The sequence below is a fragment of the Notolepis coatsorum genome (genome assembly GCF_963971535.1).
Source record: "Notolepis coatsorum genome assembly, chromosome: 6".
NCBI lineage: Eukaryota > Metazoa > Chordata > Actinopteri > Aulopiformes > Paralepididae > Notolepis > Notolepis coatsorum.
In genome coordinates, this window is record NC_140170.1 from 104,279,561 (window position 1) to 104,301,269 (window position 21,709).

A 21,709-nucleotide genomic window follows, 5' to 3' on the forward strand; every position below is an offset into this window, starting at 1 on the left:
TTCACATAGCTAGGAAACGATGCTAAACACTCAAAAAGGCCATTTATAAGATAGTTCCCCTTTAAGAGAGCAGCCAACAGCTCTTTTGAAGCTCTGTAGCTCAAAACGGGCTATTGTGTTATCAAAAAAATTTGAAGCTTGCCTACTGTAACAAGACCTGTTACCTGTGCCTGGTCACATCTACAGTATTCAGATTCCATTTTTGTATTGCCTACATTTATTGTAACATATATTATGACTGATATGACGGACATACAGACTGCACCTTTGTTTATACTGTTAAATTTGTCTCAACTTTATATTCAGATTTAAACGTATTGCCTATATTTATGTCTTTCTTCTATTACCCTGCAAACCTGTACCCCCCGTCCCCCATGCTATGACACCCGAATTTCCCCAAGGGGATCAATAAAGGAATATCTTAATGTTATCTAATGAATATTCTACCATTGACAAGATATTCTCCAAAACAGTGATGTAAAAAGAGGGTGAGGCTTCCTGTCAAAATATTGTCTTATCAATCTCATCTGGGGATTACAAGGCAGGTGAAGGTTGGAGGAGAATAAAGAAAAGAAAATAACAAAAAATTATAATATTAATAATAAATACAATTATTGATTTTTTTTTTAATTATCTTTATTCTCCCCCACTTTTCACCTGCCTTGTAAACCCAGATGACAATGCTTTGAGAGGAAGACTTTTTCTTGTTACATCACTGTTTTGGAGAATATCTTGTCAAAGACACATTACTTGCCCAGTGCCCATGGCAAAATCTTCATTTGAAGAGGCACAGGAAGAATCATTATCATCTAGTGTTAGCATGCTAAAAGGTGAGAACCATTCTGCTTCTTCGTCTGTCACTCATTACCTGTTTCCTGTTTACCCCAGTTTTACTTCCTACATGGAACCTGAGTAGCTACCACTTCCGGGCAGGGTTTTTCAAAATAAAATAATGTCTGTCACTTCCTGTTTCTTCCTTTCATTGGTCTATGCTGCCGCCTGGTGGAGATTTGCGCTCTACTGAGCGCACCTTTCTAATTTGAAATGGTAAAGTGCAATTTATATCTTAATATCTCTTAATATATATTTTTTTGTGATCCTCATTCCTTCCCACTATAGGAAGTGACATCATGTGTTGACAACATGGTTCAGGCACGCCTCCATGGAGATGAGGAGGGGAAAGAGAGGGCAGGAGATACCCTGGCACATTCACAGACAAACATTGGATTGGCACGGCTGTGTGCAGCTCAGGACTGCAATCTGCATGCATATGGCTCCTCTCTGGACATTTGGATTTGCTCTCCATAGCAACAGAGCTGCCATACCCAGCTGGACAGTGCATTGTCGAGCTCTGCTCTGACAGCGTGTTGGAGAGCACAGGGAGACAGAGGGGGGGAGTAAGAGGGGAGGGGGGGGGAGGGACCTTGCCACACACTCCAGCGATGTTCTGTGGGATTCTCCCTCTCCTTTCAGACCATCGGGCATTCCCACAGACACAACTGGGACTAATGGAGGGATGCAACTATTCTACTCTTCACTTGTCATGCCTGAATCAGCCTGCCGAGTATCCTTTTGTGTCAGAGATCCCAGTGTCTGTCACTGCCGCCAGGTCGACTGTGGGTTAGGCTGGCGGACAGAGCCCCCTCCTGTACCTCGCTCGCCCATGCCCCCAGCTTCTGAGCGGTCCCAGTCGGCGTGTTTCTATTTACCTCTGTTAAGCTGCCCTCCCCTTTTCAACTAAGCTCAGTCTCTCGCGCGCTCCGTCTCCCCACTGCTTGCTGCCTCCCTCCCCTTGCTACTTCAAAGCCAGCGGTCTGCTCTTTTATCCTGGCTGCCTGCTACATGATCTCTTGGAAAACAGCGCTCGTCGCTGCTCTCGCGCCGCTCAGCTCCCGAGCCCTTCCAGATTTCCATCTCGAGAGCGGCAGGATGCTCCTTCAAGAGGATTGATCCCCCTTCTTCCCCTTTCACACTCCCCTTCCCCTCCCCTCTCCTATAATCTCCTGCCCTCTGACCCTTACCCCCTTTTCTACCCCCTACCCCCCCACATCTCATTCTCCCTTACCCCAAAGCCTCTGCCCCCCCCCCCCTTACTTCATTTCACCTCTTGACCATGTTGCCATGTGTCTGCTGGCTCCAGCCTCTCCTTGTCTTGCTGTTCTCTGTCTTACGGACTCTGGGGGAGAACTGCCCAGCGACCTGCCTGTGCCCGGACCCTCACACTGTGGACTGCAGCGGCCGCGGACTGACCCGTCTACCCAACAAGATCCCCTTGGATGTCCGCAGGCTCCTGCTGTCTGACAACTGGATCCCCCGCATCCCCTCAGATTTTCTGGTTCTGTACAGTGACCTGGTGTACCTGGACCTGCGGAACAACTCCCTCTCCCACATAGAGCCAGGCACTCTCAGCACCTCTTCCAGGCTGGTGTTCCTGGACCTGGGCAGCAACAATCTGACTGAGATCCCTAAAGGAACCTTCGGGGAGTCCCGCAGTCTGATCAAACTACGCCTGGGCAACAACCCTTACCTGAGCATGGTCAACGAGGACGCTTTCCTTGGCCTCACCTCCCTGAGAGTACTGGAGCTGGAGCGTAACGCTCTGTCCGGCCTGAAGGTGGGGGCGCTGAGCCAGTTGCCCTCTCTGCGGGTGGTGAAGCTGGAGGGCAACCCGTGGGTGTGCAACTGCAACTTTGCCAGCCTGTTTGAATGGCTGATGGAAAACAGTCACAAGCTTCCCAATGGTAAGTAAACTGGTTAGGGGAACCATTTACTTTCACCGTACTTGACCCCCCCCCTAAAGAATCCATGCTCCACAAAGCTGGTATTATCTGCAAATCCTCTGCTATGCCATTGCTCTGTTCTATTTATGTCTCCGAGGGAACCCCCACCCCCTCCTCTGATCTAATTCTGGTGCTTTCCTCACCCACCCCCATATAGCCCATAGTGTGGGGGACTGTGAGTAATAAGAGACAATGGGATTTGCTTAGAGGGGAAACCTTTTGGGGGTGCTCACATATTCGACTGCAAACAAAGCCACATCTCAAAACAGTGCCGCCTCATCCAATGAGGAAGAAAAAAACATCAACTCATGTCATGTTACGTGTTGTTTTAGCTCACATTGTCTCTGTTTCCATATTAGCTGCACATATCTCCATGCAGGCAGACCAGGTAGCTGTCTGTTTTCCTCACAGAGCCGGTCTGTCTATTATCCTTACAGTAGATCAATCAAATAGGAGCTTTGTTTACATGACAAACACGTTGCCAGCCACTCCCCTCTTCTTGCCTTGACCCAAGCCAGATCTAACACTGTGATCCAGCCCTGACGGGTTAGTTAGGTAACAGGGCTGAACAGTGTGTGTGTGTGTGTGTGTGTGTGTGTGTGTGTGTGTGTGCGCGCGTGTGCAAATTTGGGGAAAAACACAAGACAAAGGGGATCTGATCCCACAGGAGTTCTGCACAGAGGGTAAAATCTACTTAAATGGAGATGATTAGTTTCACAACAACAAAAACCCTAACCCAGTGGTTATTGTTATGTCGCCGCTAGATTTAGGCTCAGTGAGAAACAAAAAGCCATTATTCTCTCTTCCACCCCAGCTGTAGACCCCGGCATGACAGTATGTTAATCAGTAGCACCCTAACCGCATGAAACCTTGTAATCTGAATCCGAGATTTTCACTTATGTGACACATAATTCTTACCACTATGTTTTATTCAGTGGGATGAGAGGAAAAGGTTGGCCTCTCACATACTACAGAGAGAATGGATATCACCGTCCTTCACAATGCAGAGGACATCACAGAGGTTATCCAATCAGAGTGAGATAACGTGCGACAGCCAAGGCAACAAAAATTGATAGAATTGATGATCCAGACAACGTGGGGCCGTTGCACCACATGCTGTCACGTTCCGATGAGGGGATAGATTAAACAGATTACTCGAGTTTGCCTTTAATCTGAGAATCAATATGAATATGTCTGTGCACATAATTTGCTAAATTTTATAAAAAAAAAAGAAAGAAAAGAAAACACTCAATTCACGAATACATGTACATGTAGTAGTACTGCTGTTATCTTGGTTTAGGAACAGATCCAGTATCTTTCACTGTGTCTGTGCCAAGGTCGTTCTGCATAAACACACAGGACACCAACACTGTTTGTTAAAGACACAGACAGAGAAAAGCATCATAGACTACATGGGTACTATGTGCTCCTGTATAATATGATTCCCTCTTGAAGATAAAGAACCAATCCATTCAAACCGTATGATCAGATTTAAGTTAAATATTACAATCTCTGGATAGAGACATGATAATCCATGTCTCGTTCTTTTATTTTTAATACAGAATTCAATGTGTAATGACCTCCTCTGTTTCCTGAGAGTTTTGCATGATCTATATTTGAACACTACTCCACTAGCCAAAATGAAAGACCAAATTACAGTCCCACATAGTCGTCCTTTTGCTTGCGATAGCTTTATCACACTCTCCCTAAGGACTAAGGCCGGGTGTATGATGCAAAACCGCTGACAACTAACAAAAGCGAGCTCTCACACATCCAGGCCATGCTGCCCTGATATTGATACTGCCCTCATTCCCCTCTCCGGCAAACTCCACGTTCACTCTGGGGAAAAGTTTGGGGCTGAGAAAAGTTGATAGAGGTGGAAAAAGTGGATAAAAAAGTTGGTGGAAATACCTTGTTCCCACCCAAGAGTAAGAAGCTGCGAATGCATTGATTACCAAGTCCTTAGTGTTGACTGCTGCAGGATGTAATGAATCATCTGCATTGGGCCAAGGAGACGTCCACCGTAAACAAGGGACACGGGGGCCGAGCCAAGCCCTCAGCGTCGCTGCCAACTGGGGTACGCACTCTCAAATTGAGTTAGTATATGTGCATCTCACCTCTTATAAAGTGCTTACATTCCCATCAGTGAGTGTTTGCTTTATGGCCCTGGAGACACTACGAGGTTGGAGTTAACCACCTGCTGACTGAGGGGAACATGCATGTGTGTGCAAAACTACACGCACACGCACAAATGTGTGCATCCACTCGCAGCATGCATATGCGTGTACACACACACACACACACACACACACACACACACACACACACACACACACACACACACACACACACACACACACACTGATGATTTTTATTTGTATTATTATTTATGAGAGTTATTATACTGTATACTATATACTCATGTCTGGAGAATACATTTATACAGTTGTGCCGCTGTGTTCATCAATAAAAAGAGGTGCCTGGGATGCACTTGGCGATGCTAATAACGCCGTAAATCTGGACGTAGTGTTTCTCTGCCAAGGAACTATTTGACTGCCCTCCTACACAACAAACCACTTTTCTGAGGGTCAGAGAAGACAAAGAAATTATTACTTCCATCGCTTCAAAAACCTCAAAGCACAACTCTGTCTTTTCCGTTAAAATGATCAAAGAGTACAGTAGACTATATTTACAACCAGGAACCATTTTTCTGCAATTAGGACTGAAATGTTTGTGTGTGTGTGTGTGTGTGTGTGTGTGTGTGTGTGTGTGTGTGTGTGTGTGTGTGTGTGTGTGTGTGTGTGTGTGTGTGTGTGTGTGTGTGTGTGTGTGTGTGTGTGTGTGTGTGTGTGTGTGTGTGTGTGTGTGTGTGTGTGTGTGTGTGTGTGTGTGTGTGTGTGTGTGTGTGTGTGTGTGTGTGTGTGTGTGTGTGTGTGTGTGTGTGTGTGTGTGTGTGCTTGCGCGCGTGTGCGTATGTGTATTAGAGTGTGCACGCTCTGTCCATATTTAACCATTAGAAAAGCTCAATGATATTTCACTCGGGTAAAGTGGTTCTTGAATATGTTCAGTCTCCTGTTACAAAATCTTAACACCATTTAAACGTTTCCAATAATTACACTCAAATAGCCTATATATTTGAAAATGATTGCAATTTTGTGAACAACAAATCTAAAAGGCCTGCTAGCAAATCACTGTGTTGCCCCTAACACAAGATTTTGAGAGCCACAAGTCTATAGGCTAATGTAATGTAGCTAATAGTGCTGGGCGGTTCCTGACTCATCCGGGTTAAAGATCCAAATCTTTGTACTGCATCAGGAATCACGAGTCCGAGGTCTCCATTAACCCAGATCCGATGAGTCCTCTGTCCATCTCTGACTGGCTGGCTGCTGTAGTGCTGCCTGCTAAGTACACACAGAATGCCCAATTGCACACACACACAGCCCTGCTATATATCTCATCCCACAATTGTTATTTTAATTTTAATTAGTGTATACTTGACCACATCTTGCACAGTTTTACAGCCCTGGCCTATTTAAATGTTTACTTATAACTATATTCTATTGTGCTTCTATTTAATTTAGTTTATATCTCATTTAATTTGATTCCACCTTTTTATTTTACAGTTGTACAGCCCTGGCCTATTTTTATTTCATAATTATATTCTATTCTATTGTGCTTCTATCTTAATTTAGTTCATATTTCATCTGATCCTGAAACGGACTCAGATGCGCTCAATGACTCGGTTACGGTCGGACTCACCGGAAGCACCGCAGACTCCGATTTGTTTAAAGATTCGGGTTAGCGATCTCCTGTTAGGGATTCACCAGAAGCACCGCAGACTCAGACTCGTTCAAAGATTCGGGTTAGCGATCTCCTGTTAGAGGACTCAACGGAAGCACCGCACTTTTATGTATTATGTAATCTTGTCATCGCTGAAAATTAAGGAAACCTCCGTGCCTTTCAAAATAAAGGTTGAATGAATTCCGTTCACTAACTTCACTCCAGTCAGTGAAATCTAAGTAATAAGTCAAATATTGCAATTCACAAGTGGTTAAACACACTGGTGTTTGTTATGTGGCTGATATATTTTATGCACATGCTATGATGATGATGATGGTGGTGATCAGTGGCGTCGTTAGCCCTGGGCTTCCGGGGCTTTAGCCCCGGATGTTTTTCTCCTAGACCCGGATCTAAAAAAAAAAAAAAAAAAAAAAAAATTGTTTACATTTTTTTTTTTACTTTTTTTTTTTTTTTTTTGTCAGCATCCCCATTGTCTGTGCTGAATGTTTGTTAGTGTTTGCTATTTTTTGTTGGTTTTTAGTACTTTTAAAATTTTTTAGTAAGTAGTTTTCATTTGATCCTATAATTCTTTCATTCACCGATTTGTGGACTTTTTTTTTAGTGTCCTGAAAGGCGCCTTATAAATCAAATGCATTATTATTATTATTATCATCCAGGAGGGAAAAGACACTTTGGATAGTAGGGACTGCATCTCTGCCTGTCCTGACCAGGAAACACTTTGCAACTGTGATCTCCTCTGGCAATAGTTGGATATTGTAATGTGTGGCGAGGGATTGCAGCAATTCCACTGAGAGAAACTGGTCTGAGGCTGGATAACATGCCTGTATGCCTCTCATAAATTGTTATCCAACTCATGAGAACCTGCTCTCAAGCTCTTGCAGCATTCTGTCGACGACTGGATAGAACAGTCTCTGTCTCAGCTGATCTCCTGAGCTGAGGTCTGAGCTTGTGCCACAAGATGACTCAACTACATACTCGTCCATCCTTTTCTGCTTCCTCCTTTGGCTGGTAGTATGTTCCTCAATCCAAAGGCCATTACATATGGCCTTTGTCCTGTCATACATGTCCACTGCCATCTCTGATGTGCGATAACCTTTGAGTGTGTCCTGCACTGTGCTTTTAAATAGTACAGATATTGAAGATGTGCACTTTAACGCAGCAGCACCTGGAGCCATCCATACCCATGTCCAGTGTCCTATAATAAGCTTTAATCGAACCTCGGATAGTCCGGTTGGTTTGGGGTGGTGTGAAAGCTCATTCACTCTTGCAAGTGAACCCTGCTGCGGTTCATTTGAGATGTGAATGCAAAGCGGACCAAAGGCAGGAAAAGACCCAAAAATCGAATCTTTTTTTAATGAGAAGACTGAAACATATGTATATAATGAAACACACAATCGGTTTTTTTCGATTGCCTAAGCATGATTTTGAAAACGGGGCCCGGTGTTTCAAAACACACAATTAGCACAACCACACACACAATTATCAGAACACCTCAGATCCTTTGCTAAATTAAACACTTGTCAAAACCATACACTAATTTTGTTACCATATGAAACACACGTTACATAATGACTTAATTCTGTTTGAACCAGTTACACACACTGCTGTGCTTAACCTAAAACACATTTAGCAATTCTACTTCTCAGTGATTAGAGTACTGTAAGTGAAGTACGCAGATAATGTGCAAATATACAATAAATTCACCAAACACTACACAAGACCAATGCTGTAGACTGATGAAAATATAATTTATTTATCTACATATACCCAAATCAATGATGCAGACTGATGAAAAAAATAACATTTTCTCTCCATATAACCAAATCAGTCAACATTTCAACATGGAGAATCACAACAATACATGTCCCAGTTTTCATGCTACTATGTGCATAACACTGTAAGCTCAGCAAATATCAGACAAACATAAAATACTGTATCCAGTACAGGTTAAAATTACAGTAACACAATTTTTTTTTGAAAAAATGTAAACAGAAAATACTAGACATTATCTCTTTGCCTAGCTGGATCTGGCAAGATAATTTTTTGTTGTGATTCTCCATGTTGACTGATTTGGGAAAATGGGAGAAAATGTATATTTTCATCAGTCTGCATCATTGGTTGTCTTGTGTAGTGTTTGGTGAATGTATTGTATATTTTCACGTTCTCTGTGTACAGTACTTCACTCTCCTTCCATTTTGGTTGAAGACAGGTGAACTCACCTGCTGCATTTTTATAGTGCTTAAACCTGATTGTGTATCTACAATTAACTGTGTTTTTATTTTGTTATTGGTGTATATGTGTATGTATGTACAGTAAATGTATATATATTATATGTATATATATGTGTATATATGTATATTTGTACTCCTGTTGGGGCTTCTTGGACCAGATCAATGTTTTATCTGGCTAAATAAATAAATAAATAAGAAACTGATGATTTGGTCCTGTTAACTTTGAATTTTCTAGGGACTGCCCATATCCCTCTCATGGACCTGGACCTCACTTTGAGAACCTCTAATGATTCTAGTTATTCAGTATTCATCTCTAATTAATCTAAAATTGCGTATTTCTGTGCTTAAAAAAAAAAAAAAAAAAAAAGGGGGGCTGAAGCCCCCAATGTTTTCTAACCCTAAAAACGCCCCTGGTGGTGATGATCCTGTGACCAAATGGCATCCAATGTAATAAAAAAAGTCAACCAACGAACTAGATTCTTGTACCGGATCTCCTCTCTGGTAAACAAGAATACCCTGAAGACTCTGGCAGGAGCACTCATTCAAGGGTACTACAACTATGCTTGCACCTCATGGTACCAAAAACAAGATTACAAACATCACAAAACAAACTGGTCAGACTACTGCTTGACCTTACTCCTAAAACCCACCTCACCCCTGCCCATTTTGAAAACCTAGGATGGCTTAGAGTAGACGACAGCAACTTGCAATGGGCCTGGTCTACAAGATACACTACACCACTAAGGTACCCATATACATGTCAAAATACTTCCCAAAGGTCAGTGAATACCATGACCACAACACCAGAGGGAGTTCCACAAATCATGTTCAACACAAACAAGGGACTAAACACGTTTCACAATTATGCCACAACAATGTGGAACGCCCTACCCACAGCCATACATTTTTTTTTAATCCCTACCCACCTTCAAAACTGCTCTCAAAGAGCACCTACAGGAGGCTGCAATTCGAAACTGGACACCGTAAATGTCCAAACCCCAGAATTCACCCTACTAACTCAAAAAACGGGTCGGTAAATGGACCACCAGACCATAACGGCTCCGAACAACTGGAGCCGGCATATGAGCTTACTTCCCGGCTGTAGGACCCGAAATGGGCCATCGTAGGGGGGTTGAAAGGACCTGCGGTGGGCATCGTGCCGTATGAACACATATTCCGTGGCCTGGAGGCCGGGTGGAACACGAGTCCGTGGCAAACCATGCTGCGAGGTGGGGACCAGCACAAATGCCCTAGCGTTCTCCAAGAGTGAAACCCGCTGTTGGGTCGCAGACCAGGGGTCTGTGGTGTCAGGTACAAACTCCCCGGGGACACGCAGCGGTTGGCCATAGACCAGCTCAGCCGACGATGACTGGAGATCCTCCTTGGGGGCGGTCCTGAGACTTGGGAGCCTGTCGACCCAACTACCATCGCTAAGGGTAGCTCGGAGAGCGGCCTTCATGGACCGGTGAAACCGCTCACACAAACCGCTAGCCTGTGGGTGATAAGCTGTAGTGCGGTGCAGTCTCACGCCCACGTTTCTGGCAATCTCAGACCAAAGCTCTGAGGTGAACTGAGGTCCGCGGTCCGATGAAAGGTCAGACGGAGCACCGAACCGGACCACCCACGTATATATAAACACCCGAGCCACATCAGTGGACTTTGTGGATAACAGCGGAACGGCCTCTGGCCACCGAGTGGTTCTGTCCACCATCGTGAGGAGGTATGTGAAACCATGCGATGGGGGTAATGGACCCACCAGGTCCACATTCCCGCGAGGCCCTTTTTCATCACAGACCTAAAATCTAGTTTTGCTTATATGCTTATATATTTCACATTAGACACGTTTGTAGAATGTGTCTGACTTGTTCCTGCCTCTGCGGCTCTGCAGACTGCAGTGTTCCGGTTTCTGCGGCTCTGCTGCTCTACAGATTTTAGGATAGTGTTTCCGGGCTCTTCTCGGACCCACGAGGTACAGGGATCTAATTCAGCGCTATTCAGAGGAGCGAGTGGATGTCTTTTCAAAAGCAGCATGGATCAGAAGAAATTACACCGTGGGCCAAGAAAGTCTCCTTCCAACTTTACCATTGATACTGCGTTATGGTGAGTTCATGCAACCTATTCTATTCCCGCCGTGGATCTCTCTCTCTCTCTGGAGCCAAACTGGTCGACTAGCTGTTGTAGTACTAGTAGCTAACGGTGTGTGGCCTGGTGTCAGCACCTGTATTGCTTTTCTCATGTTGTACAGTTTCAGTGGTAGCCGCATAGCTTGCTTCTGCGTTAGCTAATGGTTAGCGATAGCCGGGTTGAGCTAACTGTTAGCCAGTTAGCTGTTTAGCTACGACGTTAGCTGCCAGCTGTGCACGTTAGTTTGATGCTATCAGTTAGCCTAGAGTTAGCTGTTAGCTTGTGCTACGACCATTGACATTAGCCGTGAGAATAGCAGGGGGTTCTGGCACTCTGACTACGACATCATCTTTGACAGAAGATGTAGTCGGGCCTGCACCATGACAAGGCTCCAGCCATAGCATAGCTTCTTTTTGTCCCGCCAGCGAGAGGCCTTTCGTCAACGTGGAGACCTGTGTTGCGGCCTTTCGCCCTGCATTCCTTGGTGCAGGTAAGATGAATGAAAATGTAATGACATTACCCCACTCTTCCTTCCTTCCCCTCCCGAATGTTTTGTTAATAACGATGTTTTTTTCCAGGCAAAACATATGTTACTTCACAACATTTGGAGATACGACATGTGCTGTGTGTGAATGTCTTGGTCGTTTGTGTAGCTTGGGTAGCGTTGGGCCGTTGGCCAAAGCTGTGTGGCCTGGTGTCACAGTACCTGGCTAGCCTATTTAGCTGATGTCGGCCATTGGCTCCTTGCTGCTTTGTTTTCTCTGGTATAGACCCTCTTCTCTTTGGATTTAAGTGTTGATCTTTGTCCTTTTGGATCTCTCATACATGCTCTCTCTCTAACACACACATACACGACAAACACACATGCTCTCTCTCTCTCTCTTTCTAACACACACAGTCTGCCTATGGCGGCCTTTCTCGATGGCTAGGCTGTGCTCGCTGAGTCTGTACCTAGTCAAGGATCTTCAGTCACAGTGCTCAGGTATTCTGCCACTGTGTACTCTCTGTTTAGGGCCAAATAGCATTTCAATTTCTTTCCAATGTGTCTCTCTCTCTCTCTCTCTCTTTGGATTTAAGTGTTGATATTTGTCCTTTTGGATCTCTCATACATGCTCTCTCTCTAACACACACACACACACGACAAACACACATGCTCTCTCTCTCTCTCTTTCTAACACACACAGTCTGCCTATGGCGGCCTTTCTCGATGGCTAGGCTGTGCTCGCTGAGTCTGTACCTAGTCAAGGATCTTCAGTCACAGTGCTCAGGTATTCTGCCACTGTGTACTCTCTGTTTAGGGCCAAATAGCATTTCAATTTATTTCCAATGTGTCTCTCTCTCTCTCTCTCTCTCTCTCTCTCTCTGTACACTGTATATTGACTGTAGAACGGGAGCTCTCTCTCGCTCTCTCTCTTGCTATATGTTGACTTTGTTTGTTTGTTTATTTACACATAAGTCAAGATAGACTGCGCTCACAAAATATAACACTGGGTGCTGAAATCCCGTGGAGTATAATAGAATAAGAAAGCAATACGCTTGGACCAGCACTCACAGATTTTGGTTATTTAATGGCAGCCTGAAACAAACATGTTTCGGAACAATTATGTTCCTTCCTCAGTGTTGATGGCTAGCAAATGTTCTCACCGACAATATTGTTTATATACCAAGCAAAGCAGGAAGTGACATCATCCACAGGTGTGTTGAGAGTTGCTATAAGGTCGAATTAGACCCAGGAAGTACTTTGATGCCAAGAGTCCATTCTTAAGTCGAAATTACCACAATATACAAATAATAAATGTAGATATAAAATATATAAACATAAAATTGTTGTTATACTAGAAACAAAAAACAAAAATAACATCTAGTATGTATGGCTAGATAGGTACACTCTAATGCCTTATTCATTTTAAATATAAACAATACAAATTAAACAAGAAACCCTTGGGTAAATAAGTCCGCCCTTTGGCGTAAAGTCAAACTCTTTTTTTGAGCCTCATAATAAAGAGGAAAAAAAGAGGAAAAAACTTAAGTCGAAATTACCACAATATACAAATAATAAATGTAGATATAAAATTAAAATTGTTGTTATACTAGAAACAAAAAACAAAAATAACATCTAGTATGTATGGCTAGATAGATACACTCTAATGCCTTTTTCATTTTAAATATAAACAATAAAAAGTAAACAAGAAACCCTTGGGTAAATAAGTCCGCCATTAGGCGTAAAGTCAAACTCTTTTTTTGAGCCTCATAATAAAGAGGAAAAAAGAGGAAAAAACTACACCTTTATTTACACATATAAAAACAATTACATATATAATACAATATAATCCACAAGGGATGTGTAGGAGAATTGCCTAAAAGGGGCTTGCATGTGGCATTCACCAGAAAGCTAAATTACACTGGTATTATATCAAGATAAAATATAAAATTTCAGTGCTCTTTTGAATTTCAGAAAAGAAAATTCCAAAATATGTGGAGGCAAAGAGTTCCACAACTTTGACCCTCGGTAGAGCAAACAAAACTGAGATTGGGAAGTGCAGGAAAGGGGTGGTCTAAGCAAACAGGAACTACGTGTGGGGTAATTATGAATTTGGTGATTGTGGGCAAAAAAAAAGGGGGAAGGGCTCTGTTTAAAGAACTATGCACAAATAAACCAGTCTGAAGATGATTCACTTGATAAACACTGAGTATACCTAACTTATGGAATAGAGGCTGAGAAGAATGACTTCGTTGAACACAGCTGATTATTTTTAGAGCTCGTTTCTGCAGACAGTATATGGGCTCAAGTTTAGTCTGATGAGTACTACCCCAAACTAAATTGCAGTAATTGATATATGGGTAAACCATAGAGTAATATAACATTGTGGCAACCTCGGTGCTCAGCAAGTGACGTGTTTTTCTAAGAATACCAATACTCTTGGCCATTTTTGTAGTTATGGCTGTGATATGAGCAGTATCTCCAACTGCTGGGCACAACCGGTCACGGCCGTCCCGTGGAAACGTCGCACAGGAGTGTGCCGTTAGCCTCATTAAATGCCACATCCTCCAGCCTGAGTGCTGTGATGGCCGTCCTGTAGGCCTGAACGTCCAGGTCAGAAACCTGGTCTGATGCCATTCGTGCATAGTCTAAACCAACATGGACGGCCCCGACTAATGCCAGAGAGAGACAGTCTGCCACTAGATTGTCCCTGCCTGCGACGTGCTGAATATCCGTAGTAAACTCCGAGATATATGCCAGATGCCTCTGCTGACGGGCAGACCATGGCTCAGTCACTTTGGCCATAGCAATGTGAGTGGCTTGTTGTCTACAAACGCTGTGAACGAACGAGCCTCCAGCAGGGAACGGAAATGACGCACGGCCAGATAGAGGGCGAGGAGCTCCCTATCAAAAGTGCTATATTTGCACTCATTAGGTCGAAGCTGCCGGCTAAAAAAACGCTGCCAAGCCCCACTCACCCACTGTTCGTATACCGCTCCAACAGCATAGTCTGAAGCATCAGTGGTGATGGCAACAGGGGCGTTGGGAAGCTGGTGTGCCAGCCTGGTTGCATTGGCCAGGGCGGTTTTAGTATCGACAAACGCCTTGCGTCTCTCGTCCGTCTAGTCCACCACATGTTTGGCGATTTTACCCCTGAGAGCCTCGTACAGAGGTTGCATTAGCTGAGCAGCCCGGGGGACAAACCGATGGTAAAAATTTACCATGCCAAGGAACTCTTGCAGAGCCTTGATGGTGGGTGGTAGTGGAAAACTTGCTATGGCGTCAACCTTAGATGAGAGGGGAACTGCCCCATCTTTGGTGACGTGGTGCCAGAGGAAATCGATCCCAGACAGCCCAAACTGGCATTTAGCTGGGTTAACTATGAGCCCATGCTGACTGAGTCGGTGGAAAAGGGTCCTGAGATGGGACAAGTGCTCTGCCCTGGAGGTACTGGGACTAAGATGTCATCTAAGTAGACAAACAAAAAAGGCAGGTCCCGTAACACAGAGTCCATCAAGCACTGGAATGTCTGTGCTGCGTTTTTAAGCCCAAATGGCATGCGCAAGAACTCAAATAAACCAAAGGGAGTAATCACTGCCGCTGAGTTTCCGGGCCAGGTGGGTGGAAAAATCCTGAATATGTGGAACCGGGTATTGGTCCGGTGTAGTTACCTCGTTAAGGCGGCGGTAATCGCCACACGGGCGCCACCCGCCGGCAGCCTTGGGGACAATGTGAAGGGGTGAGGCCCATGGGCTGTCAGAACGACGGATAATACCCAGGTTCTCCATGTTGGAAAACTCTGCCTTGGCAACGGCCAGGATCTAGGCGTCGAGCCCGGGAGTAGACTGGCGCACCTGCCGTAGCAATGTGATGCTTCACACCGTGCTTGCTGGTGGAGGACGAGAAAGTGGGCTGGGTAAGGACAGGGAACTCAGCTAGTAGCTGGTGAAACTCATCTGTAACAGACAACATGTTAGACAAACCCACAGGAGGCGCAGCCCCGACAGTACATTCAAATGAACAAAAGGTGGTGGCATCGATCAAGCGATTGTTCCTGACATCCACCAACAATCCATAAGAACACAGAAAATCAGCACCCAGCAGGGGCACAGACACATCAGCAGTGATGAAGTCCCAGCTAAACCGCCACGTGCGGATTGTAGTACCATTGGCAGCTTCCATAGCGAGCCCATGTCCGTCGGCCAGGGTGTCCACCCTTGACGCAGGCAGCACGCTTCTCTGTGCCCCTGTGTCGCACATGAAATGCCTGCCTGAGATGGTGTCCCGAATAAACAGTAGCCTGCCGGCCCCACCAATGCTCATGGCCACTGTTGAGCGCCGGCCCGGGCGTTTCCCGGCCCCTTGTAAGTACATGGGGGACGGCATTGGTTAGCCCTGGCTCCATACCTTGTGTGAAAGAAACACCAGCCATTATTTCTCCCTCGCTGGCGAGGGGCTGCCACCGCAGCAGCAACGGTATAATCCCCATGGTGAGAGGAAGAGGGTTGGTCATGGTAGAACACGGCCGCACAGTGTTGTTGTTGGCTGGCTAAAAAGAACGTATCCGCCTCCGCGGCTAACATACGGCAGTCATTTATTGTTGTGTTGGTCAAAGCAGCCCTTACCTGAGCCGGTAACTGGCGTAAGAACAGCTGTCTGAAGAGAAAGTGGTTGGGCTCATGCTCTCCCATCAACGCCAGCATCCTATCCATAAGCTCGGACGGTTTACTGTCGCCCAGACCTTGTAATGAAAACAGCCGGTTAGCTCGTTCCACCTCAGATAGTTCAAAACACTTCAACAAGTGTGCCTTCAGCGTGCCATATTTGTCGTGCGCTGGAGGGTTTGTGAGTAGACTCACCACTCTGGCTGCCGTGTTAGTTCCCAGCACAGCGACAACGTGATAGTACTTGGTATCATCCTCTGTTATTTTCTTTATTGCAAACTGCGCCTCTGCCTGCACAAACCATGCAGTAGCTTGCGTTTCCCAGAACTCTGGCAATTTCAGCGTGACTGCTGCTTCCATAAATTTCAGCGCGACTGCCTGTTCCATTGTTCAATCGTTCTTGAAAGCGTCCAAGAACGTCAGGTTCACCAATGTAGGAGATGGGAAATCACGACCAGAGAGAGTAAAGTTTCTTTGACCACACATCAGTGTACGTCATTTATTAGCATAGCGTGCATTCCACAACAAACCAAGCAAAGAGTTCATATGGCCGCTCTAGCTACCCACAATGCCACGTGTCCTTAAAGTGACAGTGTAGGTGGATTATGTCCAGTCCATGTAAGTGCCCACTACATCATGATATATATCTGTATATCTGTATGTTGTGTATATGTCATAAATGTCATTATAAATTGAAAATGGGGGACCCTGATGTAAACAAGACAAAAGTCTTTCTCTGGTCTGCATCCCCTTAACAATTGTGTGTATTGAGCTGTACTGTATTGTACCCATTCTGCAATCTGTTAATAAAGTTTTCAATCAATCAATCAATCAATCAATCAATCAATCAATGATGATGGTTATGATTATTATTATCAGTAGTAGTGGTATAGACTAGTAAATAATGCATATTTTATTGTAAGCAAAACAACAACAAACTATAGTTATATTATTATAATTGTTAGACAACAAACACAAATATAGGCTTATATGCTAATTTAGGATTGTACCACTTAAGGAGTATCATAGCCCTACCCCCATTGGTAATTTGAACTGTTTGATAATAATAATAATAATAATAATAATAATAATAATAATAATAATAATAATAATAATAATAATAATAATAATAATACATTTAAAATGTACCGGATTTACCACCAGCTAACCCAAACAAGTCAGTGATATCAGCTGGTGCAGTTTGACTCCACGTTACAGCTGGAGTGTCTAGTATTTCTTTACTAAATGTTATTATCACAGCAGACTAAAGGAAGCAGGATGATATTTCAATGCTGATAGGCAGTGTATAGCTGTGTCTGTGTCACAGAACACTCTAACCATGCTAACAGTAGTAGCAGCACCAAGCGTCAAGCTTTCCCAGAAACTACAGAAGATCTCGGCTGGAGGATTTGAATGGAAACATCTACAAGTATGGTCCATCTAGCAAACACCTATAGATCATATCCAGAAGTCATAGAACTCCAAACACCTGTCAAGACTGTTATGTACCATGAGCTTGATCACTCCTGTGTCACTGGGCATGCAGATGAGGGCTTCTAATTAGCTAATTGCTGCTGATTGGTTACCTGCTGGCAGATTAAAACCAGTCTCTGAGACACACATGCACTCTGTCTGTGGCTAGGGGAGTGTGTGTTAACAGAGAGTTGTCACGTTCTCTCATTCTTTGTTTAGTTTGTACCAGTAATTCATTGTTAGAGTAGTATTTTGAGTTAAACACGGGAATTTGTTTGGTGTGTCGTGGTGCTATAGTGTGGGTGGTGTTTGTTACATGTTGTGTAACGTGGGGGCTTGAGCCGATCATCAAACAGGTGAGTATGCCCTTATTTGTTTGTAATTTGATGTGACTACTTATTGCTGTTAAAATATATAGTTTAGTGGGTTGTTTGTTAGCTTCCTGTGCACCACATACTCCTGGGGCAGTCAGAGAAGTGATTAGCACCATCTACTTGACGGGTGGATGGTCAATATGATCTTTGGCTGGTAGCAGGTGTGGTTGAAGAGGGTTAGGTCTACAGGGCATTAGCTTAAGGGTAGGTAGGATAGGGGGCCAGAAAACACAGGTAGTGTGGTAGGGCCTGATTTAGTGTTTCTTAGGGTAGACATGTGGTGGGCCGTTTTGACTGCAGTTTAGATGTAGAAGCGTAAGTAGTCATATCAGGTTATAAGGAGCACCTGTTTGAATTTGTTTGTTGTATTTATTTTGTTTGTTTTGAGTGTTTGGATAGCCTACCTGTTAGCACCTGACCTCCTGCGCGTATGACACATCTATTTATTTCAGGGTGGTTGTTTTTTTTATTTATTTTTTTGCAAACTAGAAAGGTGCGCTCAGTAGAGCACACATTTCCACTGCGTCTCCTTATGGTTATTGGTATTGGCATTAGCATTCTTTATGGTTCTTCAGTGGTTCTTCAGTGGTTCTGTAGTGTTTCTTCAGTGGCTCTTTAGTGGTTCTTCAGTGGTTCTTCGTGGTTCTTCAGTGGTTCTTTGGTGGTTCTTCAGTGGTTCTTTAGTGGCTCTTTAGTGGTTCTTCAGTGGTTCTTCGTGGTTCTTCAGTGGTTCTCAGGTAAACTGTGTATATGCTAGGGTGTTTTTGGTGACTCTAAAGTGAGCAGGTTGTGGCGCTGGTGCAGTAAAGATGGCTTCCATAAAGGATTTTGTTGATCACCCTTCTGATGAGTTGTTGGAAAGGTTTTCCAAGGAACAGCTTCTGGAGCTTGCTGTGCACTACAAGGTGGAGCTTACTGCCGGTGAGAAGCGTTTGAAACCGAGTGCCTTGGGTGCTTTGAGGGCTTTGCTCGTTAGGGAGCAGGTGCTTGCGGCGAGGGTGGAGGGGCCTACTTTGTCTGACGCGTCTCCGCTACTATCTGGTGCGGAGGGGGAGTGGAGGCTTAGAGAGTTGGAGTTTAAGGAAAGACAGCTGCTACAAGAGCGTGAGGAGAGGAGAGAGGAGCATGAGCTTAAGGAGAGAGAGAGGAAAGAGGAGCGTGAGCTTAAGGAGAGGAGAGAGGAGCGTGAGCATGAGCGTGAGCTTAAGGAGAGAGAGGAGAGGAAAGAGGAGCGTGAGCTTAAGGAGAAACACATGTTGCTGGAGCACGAGCGTGCGCAGAAGGAGCTTGAATTTAAGCATGCTGCCTTACAGGCGGGGGCTCTGCAGTCAGAGTCGCATTCCGGTTTTGATGTAGGCAAGAATATTAGGATGGTGCCTCCTTTTTTTGAGAAGGATGTGGAAAGGTATTTTCCCCTTTTTGAACGGGTGGCAACCACATTGAAGTGGCCTGATACAGCCTGGACACTGCTGCTGCAGTGTGTTCTTGTTGGTAGGGTGCAAGAAGCCTATACTGCTCTGTCCCTTGAACAAAGTGCTGACTATGAGCTTGTTAAAGCTTCCATATTGAGGGCTTATGAGTTGGTCCCCGAGGCCTATCGTCAGCGTTTTAGAGGCTATCGCAGGTCGGAGGGACAGTCGTATGTTGAATTTGGAAAAGAGAAGGAGAACCTGTTTGACAGGTGGTGCACCTCTCAGAAAGCAGAGTCAAGGGAGCAGCTTAGGCAGTTGATTCTCCTAGAGGAATTTAAAAGATGTGTTCCTGATACCGTTTCCACGCATCTAAATGAGCGTAAGGTATTGAAGATAGGCGACGCCGCTGTCTTCGCTGATGAGTTTGTGTTGACACACAAGTCCGTTTTTGTGGAGGAATACCGTGTTGAATCCAGGGATAGGCGTCCTTTTCAGGGGGGCCGTTTCCCAAAACATGTGTCTACTGGTCAGTTAACTTCACCTCCTAGGCGGGGTGGTTTTGCTAGTACATTCCCAGAAGGGATTATATGTTTCTACTGTAAAGAGCCTGGTCATATCGTTGCTGGGTGCCCGGTGCTTGAACAGAAAAATGTCAGAACGGTGGCTCTGGTAGAAACCGTAGGCAGAACACCTATGCCAACGTTAGAGGGTGATGGGGAAAGTATAAAACATGTGGACAAAGAGCTCGAGGGTTCCTCAAGATTTATGATGGATGGATTTGTTTCCCTGACTGATGCACTAGGGTCCAAACAGGCTATAACAGTTTGGAGAGATACCAGAGCTTTTCAGTCCCTCATTCTGGAGGGGATTTTGCCGTTTTCAGAAAAGTCTTCTTTGCATTCCGATGTCGTTGTTCGTGGCTTTGGACGTGGATTTGTGGATGCACCTTTGCATGAGGTCACTCTAAACTCTCCCTTAGTATCAGGCAATGTTGTTGTGGGCGTATGTTCTCACATTCCCATAAGAGGGGTGTCCTTCATTCTAGGGAATGATTTGGCTGGTGACAAAGTGCTGGCTACTCCAGTTGTAACTCCCATTCCTGTGGTTTCTGAGGTCCCTGATGAGCTGACACAGAAACATCCAGGAGTGTTCCCTGTGTGTGCTGTGATACGGGCAATATCAAAGGACAAAAGTGATGTTGTTGATACTTCGACTTGTGACATTACACGTAGTGACACCTTCTTTGTTGAATTGAAAAGTGAACCTGTTGAGAATTTTGGAAAGCACACTGTGGATGTATCTCTGCATAATGATTCTCTTGATTGTGCCTTTGTGTCAGGCCCGGTGGTGAAACCAAAGTTGACATGCGTGCCGGATGTGCATGTGGCAGGAGATGATCTGGCAGCGCAGTGTCTCAAGGTCTTCCCAGCCTGTACGGTGGCTGAGGCCACGAACGAATTGGAGGATGGGTGTGGGAAGGATGCTATGAGAGATGCTGTTGATTCATGTGCCACCGTTCTAGTTGAAGAGGCTACAAGGCCTGGCTTAGGCTGCCAACCTTCCCACAGTAGCTCTATTGTTCCTGCTGTTTCACTTGTGGGCAGAGATGGTCCCAGTATGTCAGTTGATGATTCTGACAGGGATTCACATGTCCACACTGACTCTCTGCCATGCACTAGTTGTGCTAGTCAACCTAGTTATTTGTGTCCTGCGGAGCAGGAGCCGCCTTCGCGACCTGGTCTGATGAGTGGCAACCATTTTGATCAGGACAAGGTTATTTTGTGTGACGCCATTTTGGATGGTATTCCAGACGCTTTTGTGACTGATGTATTGCCATGTTCCAGGGACGGTGGGGTTGTACCTGAGGCGGTGCATCCTACTCTGGATGTTCACGGTTTGCAGTATCCTGAATTGCCAGTGCCAGGTGGGATGGATATGGGCGCTGTGGTGGCATCAGAGATCTATGGTTTTTGTTTTTCTGTGTCCTGTTGAGCGCAGTGAGCTTAGCTCTCATATTGATTTTGGTTTGCAGTCTATTTTTGACAGGTCGGTATCGGTGGAGGGGCCTGTTGAAAGGGAGCTCATATGATAAGGTCTTGGTTTGTCGATGGGGTCCTAAGTCTTTCGCCCCAGTGGAGGAGGAGCCTGCCTCACTCCAGCCATATACCGCAGTGGAGGAACCTTTTGTGAGGTCTAGCTTGCCCGAGAGTCGGGACAGGGTTGTTTGTTGTTTTACACAGCATTAGCGAATGTTCCACAGTGGGGAGCATGCGACACGGTTGATGGTCGTGTTCGACAGGGGCTGGCCGTTATCGCTGTTGTGGTAGTGGCCCTAACAACTAATGGGTCACAATTTTTTTTTATGGGTT

At 44.9% G+C, this 21,709-nt stretch overlaps 1 protein-coding gene across 1 annotated transcript in view; it reads left to right on the forward strand.

Moving 5' to 3' along the window:
- Positions 1-2,113: 2,113 nt before the first annotated feature.
- lrrc38b (leucine rich repeat containing 38b) overlaps positions 2,114-21,709 on the forward strand; it is a gene marked incomplete at its 5' end in the record, with an annotated part of 60,228 nt that continues 40,632 nt past the window's right edge. The window contains one exon of the mRNA XM_084316653.1: positions 2,114-2,741. Coding sequence (XP_084172779.1) covers positions 2,114-2,741 — 628 coding nt within the window. The remainder of the gene's footprint in view (positions 2,742-21,709) is intronic.